This window comes from Pteronotus mesoamericanus, unplaced genomic scaffold, assembly GCF_021234165.1.
Source record: "Pteronotus mesoamericanus isolate MK-2021 breed Mesoamerican mustached bat unplaced genomic scaffold, CSHL_Meso_final scaffold_54, whole genome shotgun sequence".
NCBI classification, from domain to species: domain Eukaryota; kingdom Metazoa; phylum Chordata; class Mammalia; order Chiroptera; family Mormoopidae; genus Pteronotus; species Pteronotus mesoamericanus.
In genome coordinates this window covers 21,200,337-21,211,265 of record NW_026555321.1, presented here as the reverse complement: position 1 = coordinate 21,211,265, position 10,929 = coordinate 21,200,337, and the positions used below count along the sequence as shown (strand labels likewise).

At 55.5% G+C, this 10,929-nt stretch overlaps 1 protein-coding gene across 2 annotated transcripts in view; it reads right to left on the bottom strand.

The window, feature by feature from the left end:
• Positions 1-235: 235 nt before the first annotated feature.
• Positions 236-10,929, bottom strand: part of TMEM108 (transmembrane protein 108) — a 281,913-nt gene continuing 271,219 nt past the window's right edge. For both annotated transcript variants that reach the window (XM_054594985.1, XM_054594986.1), the window contains exons 4-5: positions 5,099-5,253; positions 236-358 (exon numbers count right to left, since the gene is read on the bottom strand). In XM_054594985.1, the coding sequence (XP_054450960.1) occupies positions 236-358; positions 5,099-5,253 (278 nt within the window). The remainder of the gene's footprint in view (positions 359-5,098; positions 5,254-10,929) is intronic.

The following is a 10,929-nucleotide window of genomic DNA, read 5'->3' as shown; positions in this document are numbered from 1 at the left end:
TCGATGCAACTGCTTTGCTTAGAAATACCTTTATTTTATAAAGCCACGGATCGTTCTGTAAAGTTTTTTTTTAAACCACACTTATAAAAAAGATGTTGACAATTCTTAGGGAAAAAAAGGCTGACATGTTTCTTATTAAGTCAGGGTTACACAAAGATTATATTTATAATATATATTTGTATATTTATAATTTAGAGACAAAAGGTAGGGAACGGCAAAGCGAGGGCTGCTGCAGTTAGATCTCGGATACCTGATCGTTCCCCACAAACAGGGTTTCTTGGCAGAAGGGGTTGACAAGGACCATCCCAGTGTCCCTGTAGTCGCCGTTGGCTGGGGAGCGGGGCTCTGAGAGCTGGTCCTGGGGAGAGAGGGAGGAGATGGCGTGAGCCAGGAGGGTTCACAAGGCGGCCGTGCCTTTGTTTTTTTTTTAATTAGAGGACATGGTTATTGATTTTAGAGAGAGGGGAAGGGAGAGAGAAAGAGAGAGAGAGAGACAGACATCGATGTGGGAGAGGAACCTTGATTGGTCGCCTTCCATACGCGTCCCAACCAGGGATTGAACCTGAAACCTGGTACAAGGGAAGATGCTCCAACCCACTGTGCCACCCAGCCAGGGCACGAGGACCATTATTTACACATGGGATTGCTTGGCAAACATTGTTCATCCTTTTCACAGCCAATGCTGAAGTGCAGAGCCCTCTCTGCTCTTTCAAATTTTTATAGCAGCTTCCAACACAGAGTTCCTGCTCCCTGAATCACCCCCACCTCAGGTTTCCAGAGATGGTAGTGGTCTCCTTGTCAAAGTCCGAGAGGGCTCATCATGTCTGACCTGCAACCTGCATAGCTCACTGGCTTCACAGGCAAACTGCGGTCCACTAGGGCCCCAGACTCTCCTTCCTGCCTCGCTCTCATGCCTCTTGGAGACCTTGCTGCTTCTCCTCCCTGACACACCCCACATCCTTCCTCTCCTGCCACCCATGTGTTGGAGCGCCCCCGGGCTGACTCCTCCCCTCCTGAATCCTCCCAGAGCCAGGTTGGAATCCTCGCCCCATTTCTTGCAGCACTAGATATGGAGGTGAACAGATCTGAATCTCTGTGTGGCAGCACAATAGGTGGTAAGTGAAACACTCAGTCTGTGAGCACAGCCCCAGGGGAGACAAGCCCAGAACTGGGCAAGCCAGGCTCAGGTTGTCTGCATGGCTGTTCTCAGACTCAGGCCCGGTATAACTGGCTGAAGACAGACTTGCTTAGATGTCTTCTCTTTAAGAAGCCACAATGAATCCTCTGAAGTTTGTCTTTAAGTGAGACATAGTTTTTGAGCAGTTATGTTTTGCTTTAAGTAGAATAAAGAGACAAAGGAAGAAAGGCTATGTGTTGGTCAAATGTCTTCTCTGAAGACAAGAATTTCCTTCAATGTTTGGAATTAGCTGAAAGCCCATCTGAGGGGTGGACAGGCCGGCACGTCAGGGGCGGAACAGGACCCTTTCTCCACGGGGCGTTTGGGCTGAGCTGTGGAGGGGACTTGGGAGGCTGGGATCTGGCTTGTCGTTTTAATTTTTCCACAAAGCAAGAGTTTACCCAGGGGGGAACTATGTGGGGAGTTTTCACTGTGTACGAAAGAAGGTTATTTAGGAAACAACTAAGGTAAGAAAGAGGCAGGGAAGGAAGAGGGAAAGGAAAGCAAGCATGGAAACGTTCCCAAGCACCTTTTGGGCTTCACGGTTTTGCCTGCACGGCCCAGACTCATGTTTGCTGCCCTCAAGCACCCAGATGGGGAGCTGGCACCAGGGCACCCACTTAGACACGGCACCTAGCCGCCTCTGAACCTGGCAGCCAAACAGCAGGCGGTGAGCGCACGCCCTGAGGCCGTGGGAAGCAGTGGACTGCGCCCCGTGGCTATGCGGTCACTCTGTGAGTGACCTGTGGTGCATGCGTGTGCCCTGAGAGTTGGAACAAACCATGGCATCCCTCTGAATAAAGCCGGACGAGGGCTGCAGGCCTGCTGGGAGGGAAGCTGATCGAATGCACTCGGGCTGGGCCGAGCTTCCTGCTGCGGCTCCGATCCTGAGCTCAGCGCCGGTCTCTGCCCGAGCCTCGGGCTTTGTCCCATGTTCGCCCTGGCGCTCTGGGCCGCAGAGAACGCCTGGCCCTCCCTGCAGTGCGCTCACAAGCACTGTTCTTTGGCTTTGGCTTTCATATATTGACTTGGCAAAGAGAATGTGAGAAATTTAGAGTTCTGGGGTTTGCAGCCCACACCCAAAGCAGGGCCAGCCCCTCTGCCTAGTTCCCCATCCTGGCTCCCTGTAACAGCCCTCAGGTACCTTTGCTGTGCAAAAGTGCACCGGCCATGCTAGGGGCCAATGCCTTCATGAAGCCCCTCTCTCTGTCCTTCAGTTAAAATTTTTTATTAAGCATCCACCTTGGGCTGGGGGATGGATGGGTAAAGTGTGAACAAAACCTGTGGTTCATTCATGTGACAAGCGTTCAAAAAGTACCTACCATATTCTGGGCCCTGCCCTGTTCTAGGTGCTGTGGACTGAGCTGTGAGGGGAACTGACCAGGCTGCTGCCCTCAGGCAGCTTATATTCGAGCGGGCGAGAGAGACAACAGACCAGTGGACAAAGAGAGAGTGTTGCAATGGCAGGTGGTGAGAAGTGCTCTGAAGGAAAATAAAGTTTGGAAGGGAGGAGAGAACTGTGGGGGTGGGGCATGGCTTTTAATCTGTGTAGAGCAGTCAGGGAGGGCCTCCCTGAGGAGGTGGCATTGGGACAGAGACCTGCAGGAAGTGAGGCAGGAGGCAGCCCGAGCAGAGCATTTCAGATCAGAGCAATTCACTTGGCACGAGAGCCAAGCTCTGAGGCGAGGGCAAGCTCGCTGGCCTGTAGGAGAGGTGGGTGTGGCCTGCGCATCCGATCCATGGGAAGGCTGGCAGGAGCGGCTCACGGGGGCAGGTGGAGGCCAGCCTGTGGAGGGTCTGGTAGGGGGACTCAGTTTTGTTCTGAGTGTGAAGAGGGGCCATTTGAGGGCTGGGAGCCACGGTGGACAAGAGGTCCTGCCTTGCAAAGTTCACCGGCTACTGCGTGAAGGACAGGCTGCTGGGGGTGAGACGGCAGTAGGAATCCCATTTTCAGGGGCCACCAGGAGCCTGAGGTTGGGAGGGTGACGGCAGCCTGGGCAAGGGCAGGTGGTGACAAGTGTCCGCCAGGTAGGAGGAACCAGTGCGGGGTGCTGACAGGCGGGATGTGGGGACAGGAGGTCAGGTGCTGGCAGTAAGCTTTCAGGTGTATGGGCGGGGCGGGGAAGTCAAGAGTTCAGTCTTGGGCGTGGTGACTTTGAGGTGCTCATTAGAGATGTGCCCGGGAGCTGGGTATGTGAGTCTACAGTTCGGGGACATGTCAAGGTCAGAGACAGGAACTGGTAGCCCAGAGGCCAGAGACGGTACTTAAGTCAAGGAACAAGGTAGAAAGAGAAGCAGTGGGAGGCGATTAGAGGCTGGGAAAGGACAAGGAACCCGGGAAGCAGATCCGGGAGGAGCGGCTGGGAGGTGGCAGGAGAGCCAGGACAGGACGGCCCCGAGGCCAGTGAGGAATCGTTTTGGGGAGGAAGCGACTGTGCTGATGCTGCTGGTAGTTCAGCTAAGAGGGGAAGAGCAGAAGGAGCTGGGACCACACAACAGGAGAGCCAAGCCCAGGCTGCCACGTCAGGGAAGGCCCCCCTGAGGAGGCGATGCTCAGACAGGGCCTGAACCGTGGGCAGGGGACAAGCGAAGGGGGTGCTAGGCAGGCCCAGAAGGCATCCCAGGAGAGGGAATGGCCCATGCGCATTCCCTCTCCTGCAGTGCGAGTGGGGCATAGCTTGGTGCTGTGAAGGGCGAGAAGAGGTCCGGTGTGTCTTAGCAGATGAGAGGGACACGGACATGATATGAGGTTGGGAAGCTGGGCCAGGGCCAGGCCCACCTTGCAGCCCCTGTAAAAACTTGAACTTTCAGAGCAACAGGAAGCTACTGAAGAGTTCTGAGCATGGGACTGACATGATCATGTTCATGTTTATAAAAGCTCAGCCTGGCTGCTGTGGGGGAGGAATCTGCAGGGGAGGGAGGGGGTGCATCTCCAGAACAATGCTTCTCAGCTCTCACTGCCTTTCCTCAGGGGCCACATCCTGCTCCTGGCCCATCTCCAGCGCGTCCCAGTAGGTCTGCTTCTTTCTAGTCTGTCTGGCTGTCCTCCCTCCCATCCACCCATCCTTCCATCCATGAAACCACCCTTCCTCTCCATTCACTGGCCACGAACAGAGCGCCTTCACCAGGCCATCAGCGCAGTCTTCCCAGAACTCGGTCACACAAAACTCAAGCTTTCAGTGAGCCTCTGCTGCCCAAGACTCTAGTCTATGGAAACCCATTCAAGCCCACACCTCATCCACCTACCACTCCTGCCACAGCCTGGCCTCTGCTTACCTTCCCTGCGAGGGTGAAAAGGGCACAGATTCCGAGCTCAAAGAGACTGGGGGGAAAGCCCAGTTCTCTCACCGGCCAGCCAGGTGTTTTGGGCAAATGCTTCCTTCAGCCACATCTGACACCCATCCCCACCTTTGCTCGGGCTACTTCCTTTGCTGGGATACCTGTGAAATCCATTTCTCCTTCCTTGCCCTCCCCTGGAAGACTTTCCTCTGGGTCTCCACAGCTCTCTGTAACTCTCCACATACCTTCCCTAGTTTGTTTTGTCTTTGAATGACACCCCAACCCCATCTTGGAATCTGGGCCCCTTGAGAGCAAGCTCTCATCTTCCCAGTCCCCAGGGGGCCTGCCACAAACCGGGTCCTCAGTGACTATTTGTTGACTTGTTCCTGGAAACTCAAAGACCCAAGACCGGTGATTCCAAAACTTTAACATATGTATGCCGACCCCGAGGAGTCTTGCTAAATTGCAGATCCTGATTCATTTGTAGGGCTGGGCAGGGCCTGCAGCTCCCGCGGGGCGCTGCTGCTGGTCCGCGGACCGCGCTTTGAGGAGATGGGCTCCTGGCGCTCTTTGGAGCCTGTGATTTTCCCGGCAGTGGGGCCGGCAGTTCCAGGGGCAACCCCCTGGTTTGGAGCTCATTACCTCAGAGGTTTCAAGGGACTGGATCTCCCTCGGTAACTCCACAGCGTGCTTGTTGAAGTAGTCCATGGTGATGGCGTTGTTCCAGTAGCTCAGGTTGTTCTCCGGGTTGGCTGTCTTCTTCTTCCTCCTCAGGCAGCACACTGTCAGCAAGACAGCTGTGGAGAGAGTCCAAGTTAGAGGGGCCAGGGAGGGGGCAGAGAGATGCCAGTTTCCGGGCACAGCCGGGATGGTCATACATTCAGCCACTTACCCCATCCATTCATTCGCTTGTTTGTTCGTTCAACAAACACCTATACATGCTGAATGCCTTATGCCAGGTGCTGCGATGAAAGACAAGGGTGCCCTGCCTTCATAAGTGTGTCTGGGGGCGGGGGGGGGGCGTGTAGAGAGGGTCAGACAATATATATCTAACAGACAAAATTAATAAATAAGGTAAATTCAGCTCATGATAACAGTTCAGAGGAGATAGGGTGAAATGAGAGAGACAATGGTGGTGAGTTGGAGGAGAGAGTGCTTTGGAGCCATCAGGAAGGCTTCCCTGAGGAGGTGACCTTGGAGCTAGGAACGGAATGGGGAGGAGCTAGTCTTGTGCAGATGGGGGGCAGCGTGCTCCTGGTGGGGAGAACAGCACTTGCAGAAGGCCCGAGTGTGGAGGAGTGGGGCAGAGGTGAGGCCGGCCGTGTTCAGGGGCTGTGTCCCCGGGGCTGGGGCGAGAGCGCAGCTGCACAGAATAGCACGTGTGCTGAGTAGCTCCGTGGTGCTGATGGGCGGGCTGTTGGCAGAAAGAGAGGCAGAGCCAACGAGCCCTGAGCCCTGATTCCGTAGGTGGCCTCGATGGAAGAGGCTCATGGAGCAGAGCCCCTGGGCACAGGTCTTGGACCCAATTAAAAAGCTGCTTTGGCGTCATCATCGTCACCATCAGTTATGTAGTGTATGTGCCAGGCAGGGTTCCAAGCACTGTATACATATTCATTCATTTCATCCTTGGCTTAACTTCATGAGGTCAATTCTATTGAGGTCCCTATATTACAGGCAGGAAAAGTGAGACTCAGAGAAGTGACTTCTCTGAGAACAAAGCATGACATCTGGACTCCAAGTCTGTTCTGTTAACCGTCCAGGATCCTGCCTCACACTGCCTGCCGAAGACCGAGGCAGCAGCCCGCGGGCACCGATGAGCCTGATCGCAGCTCTGCACGGTTTGACGTGCGACCTGTCTGTCCCATCTCTGAGACTTGCGGGGCCCCAGGGAGGGATACGTTTGAGTGTTACTGATGAACCAGGTTTGGACAGAGTAACTTGAGCCAACAGGGAAGGCCTGTCCAGCCTCACACGGTGGAGCAGGTGATGCAATCACAGGGTGACAGGATCCCTGTGGGGGAGAAGCCAGTAAATGAAGATGGGGCATCTCCGGTCCAGGCTTGCCATCACCACAGCCCGTAAGGTGGCTGAAATGCAGACCAGGGGTGGTGCCAACCACCTATGCTGGGGACAGAGGGTCCCAAGCTGAGTTGTCTGTAGAGGCAATGGCCACCAGGGGGAAGCAGAGCGCCACCTCTGTCCTCAGCAGCCCGTGTGGCCCACAGCAGGGGGCCTGTGCGCGCCAGGTGGGGGGTGGCTGAAAGAGGGGGCCCCACACAGGCTGAGATTTAGGGGCCCACAGCCCAGGTCGCTGTGGGAGGAATTCTCCCTGACGGAGGAATCCTGCAGCTCTCTTCCCAGCAGGTATCTCAGCCTGAGAGGGCCTCCTCCAGACAAAGTCTAGAGACCTGGCAAGTTTCCATTTCATTCGATTTGCTTTGATCAGACTCCTAATTTGTTCATCATTCTTCCAGGTCTCCTTAAAAAGTTTTACTTTATATAAATAGAAAGGAAATTTCTGAGTGTTTGAGTTATAAGGAATTTTAGACTGGCTGGTAGAGACTTTTTCAAATTTTGTGATTCTCCCCCTCCTTCTCGCCCTTCCTTCCTTCAACTGGTAAAGGGGGTGGGGGTGGGGGCAGCTGCAGAGCCCAGCCTGAAGTTCTACTAATTTAGGGCACCTCCTTACCCCAGATGAGATGACTATGGTCCACAGCACCTGGCAGACTCGCCACAGCTCACAGGTGTGAACGGCAAGGCTGGGGCAAGTCCCCAGGTCCTGTCTCCCCATTTTTGGTGTCTTTATTCTTCACTGCCACTACTTTTCCACCCTGCGCCTGGCCCTGGGGGGAGTTCGAGCTGTGAAACCGCAGCCGTAAACAGGGGCTTAGACTGCCGTGAAGCCGCGCCGTGAACCCGGGCTGGCACTGGTTGCGGAGTCTAGGTCCCCGACCCGCACCTCCCCACCACCGGTCCTGTGCGCCCTCTAAGTCCACTATGCCTTGGCCCCGAATTCTGGGTCAGTTTAGGACACAGGGCTGGCATCCGGTGGGAAGGGCTGGCGCTCTGCGGGATGGCCCGAGGGCTGGAACAGGGAGTCCTGTTCCTGGCTCTTTCTCCCTCATGTGTGAGCGCTCCCATCCTGACTACATTTCTCTTGGAAGTTCCCAGTGCCGCTCAAGGGCCATTTCACCAACACACTAGGAGCTGACCTGGCTATAGAAGGAGCAGGGGCTTGGAGTCCAAAAGACCTGGGTTCAAATCTGCCTCTGCCACATGCTCTTCTAGGTAAGTCACTTCATCAACCTGATTACTATGGACTTCACAGGTTTGTAAGAAAAGTTAGACCGCAAATGCAAAATGTTTAGCGCGCTGACGCACAACTGGTGCTTAATTAATGACAGTTGTCTTGTTCTCCCAGCATCCTCCACAGGAGAGATCTAGAAAAACCAGGCCTTATGACTGTTGGGTGGTGCAAGGCCAAGCCTCCATCTGTGGTTTAGAACTTCTATTATTTCAGTGACCTGACCTTCCTTCCAAGAAAGGAGAGTACCATTCAGACTCATGGAGTCTCTAACATATTCCCAGCGCCGACTTAGGTGTCTCTCTCACAGTCTAATTTAACCCACAAAGAGACTGTCTAAGGAAGCTACTGTTACTCTTCCCACGTCCAGAAGAGGCACCTGAAGCTCATTAACGAAACTGAGCCTGCTCACCCAGCTAATTACTGGACCTTGAACCCAGGTGTCTGTTACCCTCGGGTTCACACTTGTCCCCCCTCCCCATACTGTCCTGGGGACTGGAGGGAATGTGCCCTACTTATGTGAGGCACTTTGTCAACTACACAGCTCTAGGCAAACACAAGGTGTGAGCCACCCTCTTTCTGATTTACTTCAGAGCTTCGACCGCTGTTTCTCCAAAGGCAACAGCCGCCAAGACTGCAGTGGGGGTCAAGGAGATTGCTATTCCCTCAAGTGTTAAAACGGGAGTGAGAGTTAAGCAAGTTCTCTCGGCTTCCTAGGCATGTCCATGGGGACCCATCAGATGTGTGGCTGGAAGGAGGAGGGCCACTGATTTTAAGATGGAGCCCTGGGGCCTGTGTTGACATTTCTGGGAGAGCCATGATTCCAGGGGTAGGCTACCTGTGTGACAGGAAATGGAAATAAAATCCTAGAGGCTCCCCAAAGATTCAACCTTTCCAAACACCCGCTGAAAGCACTCTCCCTGTGGCCTGCTGGAGAGTGCACAGCAAACCCTAATGACAGTAAGAGCCATAATAACCACGGCTACACGAGCACCGCCATTTGCTGAGCGCCTTCTCCACGGCATCGTCTCTGGTGTGCACTCAGGGCTTCGGAGTGGGTGCTGCGGCCGTGAAGGTGCTTTGCTCGGACCCCCTGCCGCAGGGACTGTGGCTCAGGGACAGCCCCGGCTGCCGCACTCCGGACCCAACACTGCTTCTGTGCCAAGGCCAGGCATCCTGGGCTGCTCTTGGTCACGACTGGCAGTAGCAGGGGCACTGGTGCAGGTCTGCTCCCGCAGGACAGGAGGCTCCTCGATGGCCTGTCAGAAACCTCCTTAAAGCTGCACTGCAGCCCAGGACTCTCCCTGCCTGGCCCACCTTCCTCCCCCGCTGATTTCACGGGCGTCAGACCTGCACTGCGGTCCGGGGCGCTCCCTGCCTACTGCCCCCGTTCCTTCATGCATGTCACGGGTGTCTCCCCAATAAGTCTCCTGCAGGCCTAATCCTGTCTTGGTGTCTGCTTCCTGAAGGCCCCAAACTAACACGGTGAACACTAGCCCTGCTCTTAAGGTGAGAAGACATTGGGCCGATGGTTAAGTAACTCATCCGAGTCTCACAGGCTACAAGCGGGAGAGCTGGGATGATGTCCGGGTGTGCTTGGTCCCCGAGCCAAGTCTTCCTATTGCACCAGGCTTCCTCTCCAGCGACCCATGCAGGTTTAAAGTTAGGAAAAGTTAGAACAGGGGGCGCTGACATTTTTCAGGGTGGCCCCTTCATTTTGTACATGAGAGACCCGAGACCCTCAAGGGAAGGATGGGTCAGGAGTGCCGAACTGAGGGGCGGGCCAGACTGTGGGCAGTCATTTCCCTCCTTGGAGGCTGAGGGAGGAGGTCCAGGGAGGCTCGGTATGGAGGGAGACCAGGTGGGACACGAGGCCATGGGCCTGGGGAACCAGGTCTGGGGCCTACTGTCTGACTCCCTATCCTGGCCCTTGGGAATATGCCTGAAGAAGCCCAAGGTGCCCCCCAGGGGCACTGGTCGGGAAGCCCAGGGAAGAGCCCTGGGCGTGACGCTGGCCCAGCCGCCGTGGCACACCCTGGACCGCACCGCCTTGTCCTAAGGCTGCTCCCTGCCCCTCCTTCAACTGCTTCATAAGCCCCAGGGAGACAAACCTTCACTTTATACTTCTTTCGCGTCCCAATCTCCTCTACATTTTTTTCACAGCGAAGAGTAATTCTGGCCCAGGTTTTCCTATATAGTTACAGTGGTTTTAGGCCTGTGAGTAAAAGGTACATAGACATTCAGATTTGACTACCATTCCCAGAACAACTGAGACGAGAGCCGTGTTGCGCGCCTGGATGCGGCCGCTGTCTGAATGCTGCCCTGATACGCCAATGATGTTTACCATACGCGTGGAAGGAAGCCGGACGCCCCGGGGCAGCGCGCATGGCCCCTCGCAGGCCAGCAGGAGGAGCCGCTCTGCCGCTTCCTTGGGCCAAGCTCCACGTGGGCTGGGACGAGAAGCACGCACGCTGGCCCGGTTTCCCTTTCTCACCTTCCATACAGCCCCCTGTCTTCCCAGGAAGGCTGGCAAAGGCATTCTCATGGGTGGGCGTGGCCTGTGCAGGAAGGCCAGGGAGCCCGGGGCAGACACGAAGCTGGCCGCCTGGTGAGAACCCAGGGCGCTGCCCATGTTGAGGAAGGGTCAGTAATTCAGGGCCAGGCCCAGAGGCTCCAGCAGGAGGTGGTGGGCTCTGAGTATCCTGACGGTGGCAGCAGAGACCAGCTCAGGAGCCACATGGTTCCCCTGCCGTAGCCAAATGTGGCCTGGATCCAGCCAATGTCGCTTCTCAGCCACCTGAAGCCCTGTCCAGCTGTCTCTGGCCTGGCTCAGGAGACAAAGCATTCCCCAGTCCTGGCACATGCATCCTTCGGCAGTTGGGCGGGGCTCACGATCCGGAAGGGCAGGAGGAACTGATGACATCCCTGCCTGGGCAGGCCTGCGATTTGCTATGGCTATACCCTGCTTCTGCCTGTCGCAGTCCCGGCCACCCAAGGCTGGCTTCTGGTGGGTGGAGAAAAGCAGGGCCAGTGCCTGTCTGAAAAGCCAGATGTGAGAAAATCTATGCACGTACTTTGCTACCACCCAGGCCGGCTGAACGATCTGGCAGAATGGCAGAGGAGGAGGCCCTTCTTTGAGGGCTGTAGAGTGAGCGTTAGGACACGTCAC